The sequence below is a fragment of the Phasianus colchicus genome, chromosome 16, assembly GCF_987193195.1.
Source record: "Phasianus colchicus chromosome 16, bPhaCol1.hap1.1, whole genome shotgun sequence".
Lineage (NCBI taxonomy): Eukaryota > Metazoa > Chordata > Aves > Galliformes > Phasianidae > Phasianus > Phasianus colchicus.
The window spans coordinates 11475934-11495307 of record NC_143451.1 but is presented as its reverse complement, the minus strand read 5'-3'; the positions used below and the strand labels follow the sequence as shown (position 1 = coordinate 11495307).

The 19374-nt window shown below is 48.5% G+C and overlaps 2 protein-coding genes across 2 annotated transcripts; both read left to right on the top strand.

Annotated features, from left to right (window-relative positions):
- Positions 1-12: 12 nt before the first annotated feature.
- GID4 (GID complex subunit 4 homolog) lies at positions 13-8260 on the top strand. Its single transcript, XM_031606989.2, has 6 exons — positions 13-325; positions 2107-2166; positions 2694-2801; positions 3529-3630; positions 4329-4459; positions 5578-8260. The coding sequence occupies exons 1-6, from the start codon at positions 113-115 to the stop codon at positions 5639-5641; spliced, it is 678 nt and encodes a 225-aa protein (XP_031462849.1). The 5' UTR covers positions 13-112; the 3' UTR covers positions 5642-8260.
- A 608-nt stretch (positions 8261-8868) lies between these two features.
- On the top strand, positions 8869-18290 carry DRG2 (developmentally regulated GTP binding protein 2). The gene is made up of 13 exons (XM_031606988.2): positions 8869-9008; positions 9920-10080; positions 10419-10508; positions 11661-11721; positions 12624-12714; positions 13135-13207; positions 13356-13446; positions 13676-13773; positions 14375-14451; positions 14782-14870; positions 15792-15850; positions 16258-16311; positions 16403-18290. The coding sequence occupies exons 1-13, from the start codon at positions 8945-8947 to the stop codon at positions 16487-16489; spliced, it is 1095 nt and encodes a 364-aa protein (XP_031462848.1). The 5' UTR covers positions 8869-8944; the 3' UTR covers positions 16490-18290.
- Positions 18291-19374: the final 1084 nt, after the last annotated feature.

The following is a 19374-nucleotide window of genomic DNA, read 5'->3' as shown; positions in this document are numbered from 1 at the left end:
CCAGGCGGCGGCGGCGGCGGCGGCCTGGGCGTGAGGGGAGAGGAGCGCGGGCGGCGGCCCCGGCGGCGGCCGCTGAGCCCCGGCCACGCTGGCTCCCGGGGACCCTCCCGAGATGCCGGTGCGCAGCGAGCGGTGCCGCGCGGGCGGAGCCGCGGGTTCGGCCTCCTCGGCTCCCTCCGGGGCGGCCGCCAGCAGCTTGGTGCCGCCGCCTCCCATCAACACGGCGCAGCCCGGCGTGGCCACCTCGCTGCTGTACAGCGGCGCCAAGTTCCGCGGGCAGCAGCGCAGCAAGGGCAACGCCTACGAGGTGGAGGTCGTCATGCAGGTGAGGGGCTGCCCTCGGGCCGGGCCGCGTTTCCCCTCGCTGGGCCTCGGGCCTTCGCTCACGGCCGCAGAGCCGGGCGGGCGGCGCTCCCCGCGCTCCTTTGGAACGCCTTGCCCCGAGCCCTTCCCTGCTCCTTCGGGACCCCCCGCTTCGGGAGTCCTTTTCCTTGGGATCTCCGCGGCCCCTCAGTCTCCTGTTTTTCTCGCAGCTCCTTTCCCCGACTCCTCAGATCCCTCTGAGCTCCTCTCCGCAGGTCCGAGCCTTCTGGCAGCCCCCCACCCGGCCCTGTGTTCCTCTGTGCTCCTCTCCCTTCTCGGCTTCGTCTCCTTTTTCCTCTTAGGGCTCTAAGAGATCCCTAATCAGGGGTCTCTTCACTTTTGCTCTCACACTTTTGCCCCTATTTCTCCTTGTGGCTGCTGAGATACCTAACACGAGGTCTATTCCTCATTCCCCTCAGGCTTGGGGTGCCTGCGTGCCTCTGGGCTGCCAGGAGGAAGGGTGGGAGCCTGCCCTGTGCTGGGAGGTGCCCAGGAAGTCCCCAGCAGCGGGGCAGCCTGTATTTCAGGCCTGGCTGGAACTCAGTGAGGATCCAGGTCCCTGTGCTGGAGTTGGGTTCCTCATCCCGTGGTGCCGGTGGCTGTGTGGGGAACCAAGGGAGGGGTGCAACAGTTCTGCTGTACTGGGAATGCAACCAGACAGTTCTGGAGAACGGGGCTTTCCTAATCCTCTCTGGAGTCACTGTTACCCTGCATGCTTTATTTTTAGTCAGAGGCACTGGCACACTCACTTTGGGTATAAGTGTGGAGTCGTTAGTACGTGGGGAAACCAGACATCTGATGCATGCTTTCCTATGGCAAATCACAGCCCTGCTTTGGCAGTGTCAGATCGGGGGACCCAGGCTGGGTGTGCAGCAGTGATGCAGCATGATGCATGGTTTGGCATTGGGGAGTGAAGTCAGAGCCCCAGGGTCTGCAGATGGGGCAGTGTGAGCTGTGCCCTCTGCTTTCTCATCCAGTCTTCCACTTGTCAACAGCACAAGTGTACCCGCTATGGTTTGCTCTGATGGAGACATCCTATGGCTGTTCACTTCACTGCATGCTGCTTTCTCACAGAGGCTGGCTCTATCTTTGTGCTAAAAAACGCTGTTCTGTGCGTGTCGGATGAGAAGAGATGGCTGCCTGCTCTCCCTGTGCTCGGCACAGAGAAATGTGGCTTTTCTTTGATCACAGGTGGGGAAAAGCCATCTTCTCACAGCTGGTGCTTGCATTTCTCTAAATAATTCGCTTCTTGCTTTGAAAACCAATCTGGAGATGTCAGGGGAAGGCTTGGAAAATCCCCTTGCTTGAAAGGCACTCAGAGCAGAAGCATCCCACTGCTTCATTTCTGCATAGCAGAAGAGGAGAGATGCAGCTTGGGAACTTACAAGAAGAGTGACACAAGAGCATTAGATCTGGGGAAGGGATTTATTTGAAAATGCGTAAGACGTCACCTGCCTTCTGAGAAGGCTTTGTGTGCCAGGTCTGGATATGAGGCAGAGACCTCTGGCTAAGAGTGCTGCTTCAGTGGGAAGAGCTGAAAGCAGCCAGGCCATAAGAAGATGGCTGAGCACCTTTAAATCCTCTTCCCAAGCCCCCCCAGCCTTGGGGTGGCTGTGAGCTGGGTGGTCCATACCAGCTGAAGCAGAACCGAGCCTTGGAGGCTCTCGGGGTTAGAAATAGCTTTGGATCAATTGAGTGCCTTCTTGTGCGTGCTAATAGTAGGACTTTGCACTTTTTTTCTAGCATGTGGACATGGAAAACTCCTATCTCTGTGGATACTTGAAGATTAAAGGCCTTACAGAGGTGAGTGCTAATTGCAAAACAGCATGGGAAGATGCTGTTCAAAGGCTTTTCTTTTTCCTGGTGAGGTAGGAGAAGCTACCACTAGAAGGAGGAAGCAAAGGGATTGACCACGCAGCAAAATTGACTGCTAAATAGATTAATGGCTTAAGTCTGCTGTTCTTGGCATATAGAGCAAATATGATGAGCCTTGATGGGAGACCTGGAGGGAGGAAGCTTATCTGGCATCCCCAAGGGTCTGAGCAGAACCCAGCCTGACCCTACAGTCAGCTTTGGGCACGCCTCTAGTGTGCTAGAAGAAAACATAGGAAGACCTAAACAAGTCAGATCTTTATGTGCTTCTGTCCACATCCATCCAGTGTGGTCTGCTCTGTGCTGAACAGTCAGTGAGAGGTGTTTCATGGGTGTGACACTTCTTACTGTGCTTCTCCAAGATCCTTGAGTAGCCTGGAGCCCTTGCTGTGAGATGCTGCTTTTTGCTGAGTTCTGGTCACTAAGTGACAAATCATCTTAACTCTCTTCTCTCCTAGGAGTACCCAACCCTAACTACTTTCTTTGAAGGGGAAATAATCAGTAAAAAGCACCCTTTCTTAACACGCAAGTGGGATGCTGATGAAGATGTGGATCGTAAACACTGGGTAAATAAATCGGGGGCCAAATGCAGGTCTGATGCAGTCCTGGCTGAGCAGCTGGTGTAGAGGTGAGGTACTGAGAGCGTCCATGCAAGGAGCTCTCCTTTGGGGTGCCCTCCTCCCTCCACCAGGGTCTTTGTGTCTGGAGGTCTCTTCAGCAGACTGAGCTGAGCTCTCTAGGAATGGAGAGGATGTCTTGCTTTGCAGCTGTTGGCCCTGGACTTGGAAGGGAAGCAGGAGCAATTTCCATCTCTTTCATTCCTATGAGAACACACTCCTTGTTTTGAAGTCTTGGCACAAAACAAAGTGGAGAAGGGGCAAGGTGCCCCTCTGGCGCAGGCACCTGTGTCTTATGGCACCAGCAGCCTCAGCCTTCTCACCAGGCCAGAGCATGCCCTGGATCAGGGCCACAGCAGCTGGCTGATTATTTTGCTGCCTTGACCTTTGCTGCTGCTTTCCAGACTGATGTTTATTATATTTTTGGCAACATATATACACCCCAAGAAGTACAGGACCTTCTGCAACCAGGCTGGATGTGGCTGTGGATGGCTGCAGTCTTTGTTGCCCTGTGCTAGTCCTGGGGCATGCACTCAGTGCTACTCTGAGGGAAGAGCAGTCCCTTCAGTAAGGAGGTCCTCTTTTTTTCTTCCAGATTAGCAGCTGGCACTAGTAAGCACTTTTCCTGTAGTGAACCTCCTGGTTTTTGTGTTTACTTGTTTTCCTTTTGTTCTAGGGGAAATTCCAGGCTTTCTACCAGTATGCAAAAACATTTAACTCTGATGACTTTGATTATGAGGATCTGAAAAACGGGGACTATGTCTTCATGAGATGGAAGGTAAACTGTGTGCTGCCTTCTCTGATGAGCTGCTTACAAGTGACTGACAGGGACTTGAAAGCTTTTTCAACTACTGGTGCTGGCCTAATGACAGATCTTGCCCTATCTGACCTCATTAACCTGCCATACGTGCAAATTCCAGTGTGACTCCTGTCTAGTCAGCTAATTGCATCCTTAAGGGTTGCAGTCATACCTGAAAACAGGAAAATCGTGCTTGGTGATTCTCTGGAGGCTGAGAGAATCAGTGTCTCCAGCCTCTGTGCTGGCCTGGGTTTGATGCAGTTTGCTGACCAGTCTACCCCTCTTGGCTCTACAGCTGGACTGAGTCCTCTCTCTTGACTGCTTTGTGCAGCTGTGAAGGGAGGGGATCCTCAGGCAGCTCTGATTGTTGATTTTGTGATTGGCCTCTGGTTTGGAAGGGGCAGGTTTTGAACTAAAATTGATTTTGTGTGCTCTTTAAAAGTGGTTCTGCCCTCAGTTCTTGCCTCCCTGTAAGGTGTTTGCAGTGCCAGGTGGTAAAAAAAAAAAAAAAAACACACAGAAAATCCTGGTCTGGGCTGCTAGGAATGCAGGGCATGCTCAACCAGGAGTGCTTTTGTGTTAATAGGTGCTGGTACTCAACTTGGGAGGGCCAGTTTGGGTGAGGCAGGGGAGTATTTGACCAACATTTCTAAATGCAGCTTATGTTTTGTGTGCAGGAACAGTTCCTAGTGCCAGACCACACTATCAAAGACATCAGCGGTGCTTCCTTTGCTGGTTTCTATTACATCTGCTTCCAGAAGTCAGCAGCATCTATAGAAGGCTATTACTACCATAGGAGTTCAGAATGGTAAGGAGGCTTTCTTCCTTTTAGGGTGTCTCCTCAGACAAAGCAGGGACTCCTCTTCTGCCCATCTGCAGTCTTGGGAGCACACTTATTTTGGTGGGAAGGGGATTTGGTCTGGTGGCTGGACCCTGATGGGGAGGGAGGGTATGTGTGCTTGGCTCATCTGTGTGGTTTAAAGTGCTGTCTTTTGCATGGCTGATGTTAATTGAGCTGGCAGCATGATGCAGAGAAACACTGTATGGAAACATGCTGTGGAGCAGTGAAGCAATGATCTGATGTGTTTGTGAGGTGCGCTGGGAGGCAGACTCCAGCTGTGGTTCACTATTAGCATCTATCCAGAAGTTTGGGCTCCAGCCTGCAAACCTTTGTTGGGGTTGCCTGTAAAAGCCTTAAGTAGTAAAGGCTCTGAGCTTCTTCATGCTTCAGCCCTTCAGAAGATATCAGAGGGTCCTGGCAGAGGGAGCTTTGGTGCCTTCTCACCTGTAACAGCTCTCCTGCTGCTCCCTTCAGGCAGGTGTCTTGTTAGGCCAGTGCTTTGTACTCCAGGGTGCTTGAGGTGTTGCTGCAAGATGCAGGGAACAGTCAAAGTTAATTGGTTGTGGTGGTGGTGGTTTTTTTTTTTTGTTAGAGCTATCTGACAAGTAGCTGTGAGAGCTCTTTTCCCTAGCTTTGGATAAATAATAAAGATATTTGTCACGCACAGTGAGTGAATCTGTAGGGTGTCTGGAAGCTCTCAGAAGGAGGGAAGGTGCCTGGGAGGCTTTCAGATGAATCCCCTTAAGCTAAGCTTTGAAAGATTTGAGTCTAATTTTCAGTTGAAGCAAACACTGTTTGAACATGAAAGTTGTCAAACTTCAAAAGGTGTCCAGAGCCCGCAGTCAGCCCTGCTTGATGGCAGTCTGGCTGCAGGTAGCTCCAAGACATGGGAATGGAAATGAGGAAATGAAGCTGAGTCCTCCCAGGGGTTTGGCACCCCCGATAAGTGATTGCTTGAATGCCTCTGAGACTGTCCCAAACGGAAAGGGAGAACCCACCTGGCTGCAGCTGCTGAACAGGAGTTCAGGGCGGGGGGTTCCGTTGCTCTGTGTAATCTCCTCATCCATCTTTTTCCTCTCTCCCAGGTATCAGTCATTGAATTTAACTCATGTTCCTGAGCACAGTGCTCCTATCTATGAATTCCGATGACAGCTGTCCAGAACTGATACTGCACAGAAGCAAACGGGGCAGGAGAGCATGGCCTGCCAGGAGGACTGTGTCCCTGTCGGAGCACGGGAATGCACGCTTCTCTCCTGCCCCTCGGACTCGCAAGAGAGAGAGCCTGAATGTTAACCCACCAGCCCAAGGAGCATGGCTGCTGGAGCTTAATTCTCCCTCCTGTCGAGTGGCGATTTGATCTTTAATCTGGTTTTAAGATACCTTTAAATGCACTTTCTTATTGCACAGCTAGTTTCTCTATCACTGAAATTCCTCCTGGCTCTCCTTCTGGAAGCTGTTTCTCAGTAGCTGGAATCGGTCTATTCTCTGAGTAATAAGAAAACATAAGCTTGGTGCTTGTATTCTCCTTGTTACAGCCTGATATGGTTGAAATCGCCAGGACTCAGGTTTCTTACCCAGATTGCCAGCTCTGATGCTCCCGGAGCCAGGCACGGCCGGTGTGTGAGGCTCTGCTTGGCAGGCAGCTGCTCAGCTGCAGTCTGTCAAGGGAGTGTTGGCTGAGATGGATGAGGGTTGAACGAGTCTTTGCTTCCTGCTGGCTAATGAGGTTAGCCAGAGCTGCAGATCTTTCAGGAGCACCGGCCCTTTGGAGCCGAGAGCTGTTCCAGTGCCTGGATATGCCACTGGGAATTAGTTTGATGTATGGACTTCCGGGCTGTCAGTAAAGTGGTTCTGAACTCTGCTTATAGGTGTATAATTTGCTCTTTAATTAAGTTAAGGGTTTGAAGAAAAGAAAAAGAAAAAAACTTTTATTAAAAAAAGAAAATATTTTTATGGCTCCTTTTCCCAAGGACCCTATGGCAAATGCACAATTACTCAGTTACATTTTACTGTTTTCACATTGAAAACCAGGAATGTCTATGTTAGTTTTTATATACATGTATGTATTCAGCTAGCTTCTGCTTTGGGACAGTAATTGGAGTGCAAGTGTTGAGCAGCATCACACAAACAGCTTGAACTGTTCAGCATTTGTACTCAGCCCTCATGCTACACCAACACCACTGCTTGATACCTTTATGCAAGGCAAAAAAAAAAAAGGAAAACAAAACAAAAAAAAAACAACTCAATATCTCTCTGACTTTGAAATGTTTCAAATGATATAACTTAAGGCTTGTGTGCCAAAGTGTGCGTGTGTGTGTATGCGTGTGCAGGTTTTTTTCCAAGACATTTTAAAAGTTGGCCTCAGTTGTATATTTAATGTGTCAGTCACCCCTGCAGGGCTTTTGTGGAAGTTTGGCTGGTGTTTTTCAGGCTGTTTGAAAACACCCCCCTGAAGCAGACCTGCATTATATGCTGACAGGGCGGGTGCTGAGGATGGGTTTGCTACCTAGGAGAGGAAAGCAGAGCTCTCTGCATCCCTTGTGTTGGTTGTTTGGGTTTTGTTTTCTACTTCCTTTTGGCAGCATGTGGGGTACTGCGCAGCAGCTGAGTTGCTAGTGTAAACCTTAACAGGAGTGGGTTTGGGTCTCAGTGAGCCTGTTCTGTATGCACCAAGCTGGGATTGTGCACGTTGGAGAGGTGGTGGGGCTGTTGGGAAATGATGCAGTGCTGGAAGTGCCCTTCTGTGGGCTGCTCACTGCGGGTGAGTCCTGGGCCCCAGAACCAGCAGCCCTGCCTGCAGATGGAGGTGGGAGATTGGAGCAAGTGTGGGCTGTTGTCTTGGTTGTTTGTTGCAGGTGAATTTGTAGTGTCGCACAAAGGCTGAGGAGGAGCTGGAGGAGGTTGAGGCCGGTGTGAGTAGGGCAGCTTAGAAACAGATTCTACTTTTATTCTGATCCTCTGGGAGAAATTTGGCCTGCAGAAAAGTGAGGGAAGGCATTTCTGCATGCATGGTGCTGGAAGATGTCCTGGTTTTTGAGGCTAACACCAATGGTGCTCCTCAGCTGTGAGAAGTGGAGGGATGAGCTGTAGGGAAGGTGGCAGCATGGGTGCAGACCCTTCCCCACAGCTTGCTTTCAGGAGCTGTGTGCAGTGCTGGCAGTGGCAGTAACCACCCTGTGCTGTTAGTGCAGTGTTACACTCGGGTTTCTAATGCTGTTCAGTTGAATTGGTTCTGTGGTTGTTTGCAGAAGCTGATTAGGAAGGTTCCTGGGGTCATTCAGTAATGTATCTACCTAGAATTTTCCCTGCAGTTTTCCTGCGAGAGCTGCTATGGGGAAGGAAGAGTGTTCTTTTCATATACCTCTGCCTGTCTCATGGCAGCAGACACAAAATACTTCAGCTGTAATCCCAACTGGCCTCAGTAAGACGTGTTAGGGATAGGGAACAGTGATGTGAAGGGCCGCTTGTGTTCAGGATTTCTCTAAAGCCTTGGTTTTGATTTTCTTTTTCTTTGAGTTGTTTGATAAGCTGAAGGGCTGTTCAGTATGTCACATTGTGGTGAGAGGCGACTAACGGGTGAGGTGCTGGGAGAGGAGGGAGTAACGGGGGATCTGCAGCTTCTGAAAAAGGTGTGAGTTCTTTTTTTTTTTTTTTTTAAACAATGTTGGCTGAAGAATTAGCATATTTATGGATGTACTTTGGAAAAGGGACTGGGAGAAGTATTTTGTGGAGTTATCAACGTCCAAATTAAAAACAAAATCTATTTAAGGAGCTTGTATCCGTGTGTGTTTGTCAACCACAGCGCTTCTCGGCTCATGGGGACAACTGTGCTTCATCTCCCTGCTTAAAGACACATTCAGGAATCCAAATTCATAAAATTATCGAATCATTCAAGTTCGAAAAGGCCTTAAAGATCATTGATTCCAACAAAGACCTAACCATGCTACCCTAACTAACAACCCTCCACTAAATCATGTCTGTGAGCACTACATCCAAACGGATTTTAAACACATCCAGGGATGGTGACTCAACCCTGAAGAGCCTATTCTGGTGATTAACAACCCTTTTTTTGGGTTGCTGTTTAATGACTGCAAATCCAAGGGTTCAAGAATCCAATTGCCTTTAATAGGGGACATGGGATTGCTGTGGTGGGGGGAAGCTCAATCCCTGTCCCTTACGCATCCTGCGGGCTCTGTGCCACGTGTCCTTTCCCCCACCGGCCCTTTTGGGATGCCAGCGGGGGGAGCCTCGTGCAGGGAAGGGGCCGAGTGGGATCACGGAGGCGGGCGGAACGCGGGGCGCGGGGCGGAGAGCGCGGCCGGAGCGGTGTGCGGGGTGCACGGCGTCCCTCTGCCAGGCGGCGGAAGTGGACGCAGCCCGGAGCATTTAGGCGGACGGACGGGCCGGCGGCACTTCCGGCGGGCGGCGTGAGGAGCCGCGGCGGGCCGCGCCATGGGCATCCTGGAGAAAATCTCCGAGATCGAGAAGGAAATCGCCCGCACCCAGAAGAACAAAGGTGCCGGGGGGGCGAGGAGCTGAGGGAAGCGGTGGTCGCGGCTGTGTTAGGGCGCTCGGACCGGGCGGGCGCTGGGCGCTCTTTATGGGCCGCCCTGTTTTCGCGTGCCCCTCCGCAGCCCGGCGCATCCCCGCGGTGGGAACCGGGCCCGCTGGTTGCAGCGGGTTGGAATTCGGATGCCTGAATTGAAGGCAGGGCCGGGTGCGGCAGGGCAGCCCCACAGCGCTTTGCTGCTTCTGTTGGCCGGAGGCTGTGTGAACGCTGGCAAGGAGAGGTGATAAAAACTGCGACCCCCTGCGTGCCTTCCTGTCCCCTGTTACGAGCGAGCTGCCTTCTTCTCTGTGTCGGGTGTAAATTCAAGAATAAGTTAGTAAATGCTTTATTCGTGTATGTGAGCTCTAACCTGAGCGTGTTTTGAAAAATTGGCAAAAGCAGACGAAGAGTGTGTTGCATTTTTGCAGTGATGGAGGCTGCAGGAGGCTGTGCAGAAGGATTCTGTCCGGGTCGGGCTGTTCCTTACAGGCTGTGCCTCCTCCCAACCCATCCCCCCATGTCCACTGACCACGTCCCTCAGTGCCACATCTCCACAGTCTGGAACACCGCCAGGGACGGTGACCCCACCACTCCCTGGGCAGCAGTGCCAGTGCCTGACTGCTCTTTCCAATAAGAAATTTTTCCTAATATCCAACCTGAAAACATCATATTTCCTTGAAGTTTGACTTGCATGCAGGTTACTGTAAGACTTTACTCTCAGTGGCTGATATCTCAGAAGTTACAGAACACCTGGGTGTAGCTAGGGTGTGTTAAGCTACGGACTGAAATCTGAGGTTTCATTTTAGGAGGACTCTTGTTTCCAGGGGTGAATTATCGGGCACTGTCTTTAACCACTTGCTGTGTTTCTGTTATTTCAGCTACTGAGTACCATCTCGGCCTGCTGAAGGCAAAGCTTGCAAAATACAGAGCTCAGTTGTTAGAACCTTCCAAATCCTCTGCTGCTAAAGGAGAAGGCTTCGATGTGATGAAATCTGGAGATGCCCGAGTGGCACTGATTGGTTTTCCTTCTGTGGGTAAGGTCAGTGCGTATCCGAGTTAACCTTGCAGTGTGGTTTTTCTGGGTTTGTGACTGGCAGGGGCTGTAAAGCAGGTATCTATCATCTCTCTGTATTTCACCTTCTTGCCATTAGTTAATGAAGAGCTAACTAGTGCAATCACTGCTGAGAACATAGGCAAGAGTATAGGTTTTATCTTCATGCTGGCAGACCCATTACTGCTTCAGTCCCTGGGTCCTGGATGGCTGCAACCTGACTTTTAAAAACTGATGAACACTTTTTAGTATTGCATGTTTTGCTGAATGTGTGTCAGTGCTTTCATTTGAGTATCTCTTGTGATGGCAATCTCTTGCTTTTTCAGTCCACGTTTTTGAGTTTAATGACCTCAACTGCCAGTGAAGCTGCATCTTATGAGTTCACAACCCTGACATGTATCCCCGGAGTCATAGAAGTAAGTAGGATTTTCTTCCCTTTCATAGAAGATAGTGGTAAGAAACCCAGATGTGTAAAGAATCCTGCTCACAGCAGTTACACCTGTATTACCACTGGGAAGCAGCAATATCTGGAGATCTCTGCTGACCTCTGCTTTAAACTTCATGAAGTCTTGAGTGCTTGCAATATCAAGTCTGCAACCTGCAGTGCTGATGTAGCACTTCTCTAGGCTGCATAACTCTTCAAGATTGACTGCCTGATCGGGGTTTCATATGGCACAGTTCGACTGACCAGAGCAATACAGGAATTCTCAGCTGAATTTTTTATAACTGCTATTGGCGCCATTGACCAGATGGCTGGAAACCTTGACAGATTTGTTTTTAATGAAGCTTTAAAAGAGGCAATCTGTACTGTGATCAATTTGGAAAGAAAATACGACTACTCCTGTCCTTGAGGAATTTCATTAGCGGTGGTTTGAGTGTCCATCAGTAAAGCAAATGGTAAAGGGCATCAAACTGAAAAGTATCCAAAAGTAATGAGAAAACTTGGGTCAGAATTGAAAGCAGATTTAAATAATGAAAGCAGACGTATTGGTGTTAAAATGAACACCAGCACTGTAATGCATCCAAATGCAGCCTCAAGCTCCAGTCACCCGCTGAAGCTGTTACTGAGGACTTACTGCAGCAGTAGGTTGAAAGATAATGACCCTGCAGATCCAATGAACAAAGGTCTCCCCTTTCTTTTCCTGATACTGTAAGACCTGCAGTAGTCTGATCTATCTTGGTAAAGGATTATGGTATTTGCTTATTACAGAGCTTTGCTTTTTAGACCAATATAGAATTGTTGTATTTTCTTTTTCCCTTTCTTTTCTATTTATCAGTTTGGGATATTGTTGCAGTTGCACTGTGCTGTTTTCAAACTGCAGTTATGTGACTGTTTAGGAGGCTAGAACTGCAGTGTGACCCACAGGTGAACACAGCTCAATGGGAAACACTCCAGAGGTTGCCTCATCAAAACAAAGCCACTAGCTTTGTGGAAAGTTGTCTTCCACTACTGTGTTCATTCAGTTCCACTTTCTGCAGGCTTTGGAGCTCAGCACGTGCCTGGGGCTTTCAGGACAGCTGAGGTGCCCTGCACAAGGCTTTCAACTTTCTATCCATTTCCTTTTCAGTATAAAGGAGCCAATATTCAGCTGTTGGATCTACCTGGAATCATTGAAGGAGCAGCACAAGGTTGGCTGATCTCTATGTTGATGTAAAGGAGGGACTTGCACTCAGTATAATTCCTGCCCAGATCAAACATCAGCAGCTTTCCCAGGCCAATAGTTCCCACACTGGCTTTCCAAACTGGCATTCCTGATCTTATGTGAGACACGATTCTTATCCCTGGCCCACGTAAGGCTCTATATGTAGCAAAAAGATGCTTTTCTGGAGGTGGGAGCCAAAGCAAGTCAGTCACTTCTCACCTTCTTGCATGAGTGTTATTTTGCTCATCTGCTTTCTGGTACAGAGGAAATCTAAAGAAAGATGCTGGAGAGGCGGAGGGGGGAATTACAGCTAAACAGTAACTTCTTTTGATTAATTTCCTGCAAGTCCTTCCATGACTGATTCTGGGCCTTTGTGCTTCTGCTTCATTATCTTTCTTATCAGCTGGTCATGACAAAAGAAACATTTACAAAATTTAGGAAAACATCCTAATGGTCTCTTAGAGGAGCACGGCCTGGTTAACAAGGTCTCTCTCCCTTTTGATCAGAAAGTGCCCACATCACTGCTGTGCATAAGCTGTCTCTGCCACCTGGAACCACTCCCGCTGCGCAGGTCTGGGGTGTCTGTCCCGCTGGCAGCAGTGACATTTCAACGTGTACAGCTGTATACAGACAGCTTTATGTGTGCTAGTTGTGTAAGCCATAACAAAAGAGCAGCAGCAGAGAATGTTTTGGGTCTTATGCTTGTGCTGGGCATAAGATAGCATTGGATGGACGAGATACGCTCACACAGGGACCCCTTGACAGCTGACTGCAGCCAGCACAGGATTGCAGGATCCTTTCCCTTGCTTCCAAACAGGAGTCCCCATCTGTCACAGAACTCATAGCTGGTTTCTCTTCTTGATACACAACCATGTCCTCTCTCCTCAGGGAAGGGCAGAGGTCGGCAGGTGATAGCTGTGGCCAGGACAGCAGACGTTGTCATTATGATGCTGGATGCCACGAAGGGTGAAGTGCAGCGGTGAGTGTGTGGGGCTGGGATGGTGACTCAGGTTCAGCAGTTTCCACGTGCCCAGAAAACATTCCATGTCCCTGAAACACCATATCCCAGGTTCACTGGAGAGCTGCTATTTAAGCTTGAGTGCAGGATGGGGGTTGTGCTCCATGGCATGCTTGCTAACTGGGAGCAGCATTTACAGAACTTTCTGCAGACCTCAGTTTGGACTTCTCAGTTGAAAGATCATTCCTCCAGGATGGCTGTGCAGAGATGGGGCTGTTGAGCTAAATTTCCACTGTAGACCCTGCCCTGCATTAGCAATGGGTGTTACATTGTAGTGAGTTTATGACAAGGTTGTATCAATATGACAGTCAAAAAGGAAGAGTGTGGGTGTCACATGGCTGGGCTCAATCTCACAGGTACTAACATGCAGTGTCCCTGCAGGGCCCTGCTGGAGAAAGAACTGGAATCTGTAGGAATCCGTCTCAATAAAAGCAAACCGAATATCTACTTCAAGGTGAGGTTTCCTGGGCTGTTACAAGAACAGCTTGTGTCAGGCTGCTTAATGAAAGCCAGGGGCAATGTGTGCTGCCCATTGTGTTGGACAGTCTGAAGCAGGGGGTGGATTTTGCAGGCTGTTCTTGAGTTGATTTATTGTCTTGCAGCCGAAGAAGGGTGGAGGTATATCCTTCAACTCAACTGTCACACTAACTCAGTGCTCCGAGAAGTTGGTACAGCTCATCCTCCATGAATATAGTATCCTTTTCCTAAAATGTGAGACACTTGAGCCTCAAGCCAGCAGCTCTCAAGCCAAATGATACCCACTGTGGGATGGCCTTGCCATGTGCTTGGTGGGGTAAGAGGAGGCATGGGTTGATTTTTCCCATTTTTGTTCCCTTTCTCCAAGTACACCAGGCAGGTTCAGCCCATTGGCTCACAGCTGTTTAGGCATGCTGGATTTGGACCTTGACGATGTTCACCTCAGAAATCTTCAATGCTGAAGTCCTTTTCAGAGAGGACTGTTCCCCTGACGAGTTCATTGATGTGATTGTAGGCAACAGGGTCTACATGCCATGCCTTTACGTGAGTATCTCAGAAACTGCCTGCCTTCTGCAGCACTAAACACCTCTTTACAGAAGGAAACTGTGTCTTCCTGATTCTTAGAGCAGTAACGATTTGGGGATGAGGAGGTGGGCGTTTTTTGCTATTTATACCTGCGCAGCTGTGCTGTGTGCTCTCCCTGTGCCCTCTAGTGGCTGGCTGCCGTGGAGCAGCGTGAGCTCTGCATCCTGGTGGCACAGCTTGCTGCTGTGGTGTGGAGCCTTCGGTTTCTCTGCTGCCAACGCTCCACATTTGAGTTTTTGTAAATGTTTCCTTGAGCCAGAGGTCATTTAACGGCTTTGTTTAATAATGACTGAGCCTGGAGTTAAATTCATGATGCTGGAGAACACATTGCTAGTCATCCCAAATTGAGAGGTTTAGAAAGTCTAAGCTTACGATTAGGCTCCTAAATTTCAACAGGTTAATTTCTTAAAAGCCTTGGCCTGCCCTCTGGCTGGTAGGATCCATGTCTCTATATCAGATGCTGAAACTGCCTTGTTATACCCCCATGTGTGTGTCTGCCTTCCTTGCAGTGCTGCTGAATGGACATCCTAAGGAATGCATTGTTTCTCATTTGACTTAGGTTTATAACAAGATCGACCAGATATCTATGGAGGAAGTGGATCGACTTGCTAGGAGACCCCACAGTGTTGTAATCAGGTAGGAGCAGAGAGCCACTGTACAGCTTTTTCTGGACTTCCTTCCCCCAGAGAGGCAGGCTGCTTGGCTTCCTCACACCATCTGCAGGGCAGAATAAGTCTCTAGCTTGTTCCCTTGGAAGCACTGATGTATCTGACTGGAGCTTTGCTGCTTCAAAGCTACTTTCCCTTCTGAAAGCTCTATTAATTTCATCTTGTGTTTTTCCTGTAATGACACCATTATGACATTTCCCCTTGTACCCTAGCTCTGTAATTAGATGTTTCGCCTTGTTCTTCTGGATCTCTAAATCACAACAGCAATAAACACTGAGTCTTTCCTGGTGTTTTACAGCTGTGGCATGAAATTGAACCTGGACTACTTGCTGGAGAAGCTGTGGGAATACCTGGCACTTACCTGCATCTACACCAAGAAACGAGGACGTAAGTGGCCATTAGCTGAGCAGGTTTGAAAGGCACAAAGGGCTGCTACTCACCAAACACAGACAGGCTGCCAGTGGGGCTTGGATGCCTGGCTCTGAGTGATCTTTTGGAAATTCTGCAGCTACATGTTCCCTAACCAGCTTTCAGCATTAACTCTTGGGAAGTACTTTCTGTTTCGTCTGATTCACCTATTCTCTCTGCACTAGAAGAGATGAATTTTTATAAGGCTTTTCATGATGCTGTCATAAAGAAATAGTTTTCAAGCTTGCAGCTTCCTTCCTCTAATAGTTACTGTGTGCAGTCTGTGATGAGCAGATTGCTGCCCAGAAGAGGTCTCCTGTTCTTTCTGTGGGAGATTTGGTGATTCCCATGCTGGGCTCCTGGACCTCTGGAGCCTTTGATCCTCCTTTTGCTTTACCATTCACCTGTAGCTTTTCCTGCTGGTGAAGACACTTGTTCCTTTTCCAAGACATTCTTCCTCTGGCTGTGATCACAACTAAACAACTCTGAACTGGGTGGATATGAGAGGATTAAGGAATTTTCTGTGAGTTTGTTAAGCTGTGAAACCCTGGGGATTTTACAGAAAACTGCAGAGTGGTGCCATTGTACTTAGGCAGGTGTGCTTTGACTTTGTCTTCTTTGTTGAAAGCCAAGTCTTTGGAATGGGGTTGCAGAAGGTCAGTTGTGAGAAAGCTGTGACATGGATAACTGTACCTGTGGGTACTGGAGTGTGGACAGAAGAGGTTCAATGCTTTCAGCTACTTGGATGCTTCTTGTGTCTGGGAGGCTGCTGGCAAGTGTGACAAGGCAAGGGATTGGAGAGCACTAAGCACAAAACAATGTGGCACAATATCAGCATGTTAGAACATGTCCAGTGAAAAACCAGTGATTCTTTTAATCCCTTCATTTGCTTTTTCATAGAGAGACCAGACTTCACAGATGCCATTATCTTACGGAAAGGAGCTTCTGTGGAGCATGTGGTAATTTCTCTGTTATTTATAATTAATTATCTGTAGAAGGAATCTTGGAGCCTGCTATGATTTATTTGAGTTTTATAAAGTATGGGATATGTCAGTGCTTAGCTGGGCTTCTCCTTTTGTTATCTTCATTGATTCCTTGGGTTTCTTTCCTTGCTGCTACAAAAGATTTTTTTAGAATTACTTGATACAGAGCAGTGAAAAAGCACATGGAAGTAGTGAAATGGAAGTTTTGGTGAACTGTAGATTCCTGTGCATCTATTTTGTATGTCAGGTGCTGCTAACTGGCTTCTAAAGCCACTGTTGTCACTTCTGACATAGACACGAGTAGCTTTTAAATCCCAATTAATGAGCAAGTTGTTTACAAAGGGTCCCTGAGCTGCCTCACATGCAGTCTGTCTGTCTTGCAGTGCCACCGGATTCACAGATCATTAGCCAGCCAGTTCAAATATGCCTTGGTATGGGTAAGTGTTTAACAGCAGTGTTTAACAACAGAAATCCTTGTCCTCATGTGACTGGTTGCCTTCTAACCCTTCTCCCTGTTTTTCTTCAAAGGGGACAAGCACAAAATACAGCCCTCAGAGAGTGGGCTTAACCCATATGATGGAGCATGAAGATGTCATTCAGATCGTAAAGAAGTAGCTCCCTTTGCTGCTCTTTGCTGGTGCCTGGTCTTGTCTTTAATCACTCAAATTGGATCTGACCACATAAAAGCAAAACTAAACAAAAAAAAGAAAAAGAAAAAGAGAGATGTGTTCCACAGCCAAGTAAGTGAGAAGGCTTCTGTGAAGCTCCTTCTCTTGGAGAAAGGATTAAAATGAGGCTACTTTATGTGCAGGTGGGGATGGGGAAGATGGGTTTCCATCTTGCAGCATTTCAGGCAAAGTAATGTTTCTTAAATATATTTTAAAAAAGAAAAATAAAAGGGGAGCCAGTTCTTCTAGGACACAGTTCCTGCAGCTAGCAATGTCCTGCCCCAGTAAGATTTGCACACGTGTCTGTGTGTTAACCTACCAGTAGCTTGCTCAGCCAAGGGGAAGTTCATAGGTTTGTGTGGACAATTGTGGCCCTGTGCTTTGGAACAGAGGAACCAGAGCTGGAAGAACGTTGCTGATGCTTTGCTGCTTATCTATTCACTTAATTTAAGTGTTGATCTGAAACAGAAAACAAAGTTCTTCCTCCTCTGCTCTCCAGACTTGTGGTCTCTACAGCTTTCACAGTTGGAGACTTCAGTTGGACAAGCCCTGATGAATTTATGATGGTCCCTCAATTACATTAAAAAGTGGCACTCTGTGCCTCCTGTTAGCTCTGCAGAGGGCTTTGTAGGACATCCTTGTCCAACTGGTACTGAGAGGTGAGATCTGAAACTTTGTTAAGGAATGGTTAACCTGGCCAAACTGCAGCAGGGTACGATCAGAGAGTCATAGGCTGCAGTGAGGATTCACTTCTGGCATATCATGGCCCAAGGAGTGATTTTGGGAGTTTGCTCTGCTCTTGTCCTGCCCCCAGGAGCATTGCTTGGGATGTGCTTCTTTCTCAGTCCTGCCCCTAAATTCCCATAACAGCTCTCTGAGCTCAGCACCATCCCATGCTGTGGGATTTACCCCATCTCTGTTTAATGGTGTTTCTTGTTTGGATATTTTTCCTCAGAAATCTGGGATTTTTCTAATCATGCTCTTTCACTAAGTATTGATGCTAAGCAATTCAGAGTGCCTGATAGAGAACAGCTCTTTCCTTCTGGGATCAAGAGTTGCCGATAGCTTTTATTTTCTTTCATTGGAAAAGAGTTCAGTCTGATGTGGATTGTTGACTGTGAGGACAAGTCTGATAGCAAACTTGTCTGAGCAGGGCTCCTTCCCTCTTCTGTGTTCCTCTCCACCCCTCACAAACTGATCGAGCAGAAATGGAAGAATATTTTATTTGAGAAAATAAAAATTGCTATTTCATGTGACCTGTGGATGTCTGCCTGCAGTGGTTTGGCAGTTTGGTGTGTTCTCTAACTCTCTTTTTACCTTTGGCCTCCTGAAGAATGACAGATGCTGCTGCAGAAGGTGGTAAGATGGAGTAGATTGTGAGGCAGCAGTGAGAGGGCTCTGAGGATGGAGAGGACCTGTGCGAGGTGGCGTGGGAGCCAAGCACAATATTATTCACAATACCCAAACTGAGAAGGTGACTTTGAACTCTGTAAGTTCCCTTCCCTGTTTCTGGCTTTGTTCACAGCTGGAGTGCAGAGCAAATCCCAACCTCGGTGGCAGCTAGTGGAGAATGAACTCCAAATTAGCAGCATTATGCCTGAGCTGGCTGCAGAAAGCAAGCACTTCTCTGTGTGAGTTGGGGGGGATGCCGTTCCAGCACATTAACTCGCCCTTTAAATTTCCTGTGAAGGTTGCACAGGCAAAAAGCCTCCCACACAAAGAGTTCTTTTGGTTTCGTTTTGTCCCTGACTTTCTGACTCTGACTCCAAACCAAGGAGCCTGCCAAGCCCCAGTGCACAGCTGGGCAGCTGGAGGTGCCGACTGTGCTTTGTCCTTAGGCTGGGTAGTATGTGCAGCTGGGGAAATGGTGGATGCTCACGTGAGGCTGAAATGCACAGTGTAACCTACCTGGTTAGTGCCTTCCTCTCAGTGTGTTCACTTTTAAAACTGACTGGTCCAGCACACCATCGTTAAAACCTCTAATTAGCCTTGCTATTCACTTAGGAAATTGTGCATTTCATCCTGTTCAAAATGAACTGATAGGCAATTAAATTTGGAAAGCGGATGGAGTAAAAGTCGTTAAACCAGAAGAAGCTAATTTCTTTTCTGAAGCAAGAGTAGCTGTTTTTGCAAGCGAGTTCATAGCTGTGTTTGAAAATGCGTGCATTCTAATTGCAGTGCTCATTCTTTCAGACAGATTCTGTAATTGTTCTGCGCTGATGCTAAAAGCTGCAAGCATTGCAATTCAGTGCAGCAGCAGCAGCAGGTTTGCCTGAAGATGTCTCTCAAGGGGTGGGTGGGAAATCACTGCAGCGTTTGTGTTGTACCAGAGCTTCCTGAGCTTTATGGAATTGCTCAGACCCCTCGTTTGCTAGCAAAGGGAGATGTGCTGAAGGACTCCTTGCTGAACATTTTTGGAGGAAGGCAGGTGCAGGATGGGGTGCAGAAGCAGGCATTGTGCTGATTCCTGCTGTACAAGAGGAGGTTCTCCTGGATGAAACCAAGAGGCAGCAGCCAGGCTGGGTTGGGGCTGCTGCTCTGCATTGCAGCTGCTGCCATCTCTGCTCTTCCAGCCTGCTCTGCCTTCGTTAGCAGCATGCCCTGCTCACCCAGGCTGCACCCTGGAGGGCCTGCCTTGGCCCTTGCTGGTGGTGTGGGGCTGTGTGTGGCTGCTGAGTGATGCTCCAGGTGTGGAGCAGGGTGGATCAGCTTTGACACAGTCCATCAGCTGCTCTCCATCTCATCGTGGAAGCAGCAAAGGCCCGAGGCGTGCTCTGTTTAAAATGCTTGTTCCAGGCAATCAAGCAGGTTTGATTGGCTGAACACTCCTTT

Coding starts and splice junctions, on each gene's coding strand:
- DRG2 (XM_031606988.2), top strand. CDS start 8,945: ATGGGCATCCTGGAGAAAATCTCCGAGATCGAGAAGGAAATCGCCCGC. Junction 10,081..10,418: donor GTTTTCCTTCTGTGGGTAAG/GTCAGTGCGTAT, acceptor TTGCTTTTTCAG/TCCACGTTTTTGAGTTTAAT. Junction 12,715..13,134: donor ACGAAGGGTGAAGTGCAGCG/GTGAGTGTGTGG, acceptor GTGTCCCTGCAG/GGCCCTGCTGGAGAAAGAAC.
- GID4 (XM_031606989.2), top strand. CDS start 113: ATGCCGGTGCGCAGCGAGCGGTGCCGCGCGGGCGGAGCCGCGGGTTCG. Junction 2,167..2,693: donor AGATTAAAGGCCTTACAGAG/GTGAGTGCTAAT, acceptor CTTCTCTCCTAG/GAGTACCCAACCCTAACTAC. Junction 3,631..4,328: donor ATGTCTTCATGAGATGGAAG/GTAAACTGTGTG, acceptor TTTTGTGTGCAG/GAACAGTTCCTAGTGCCAGA.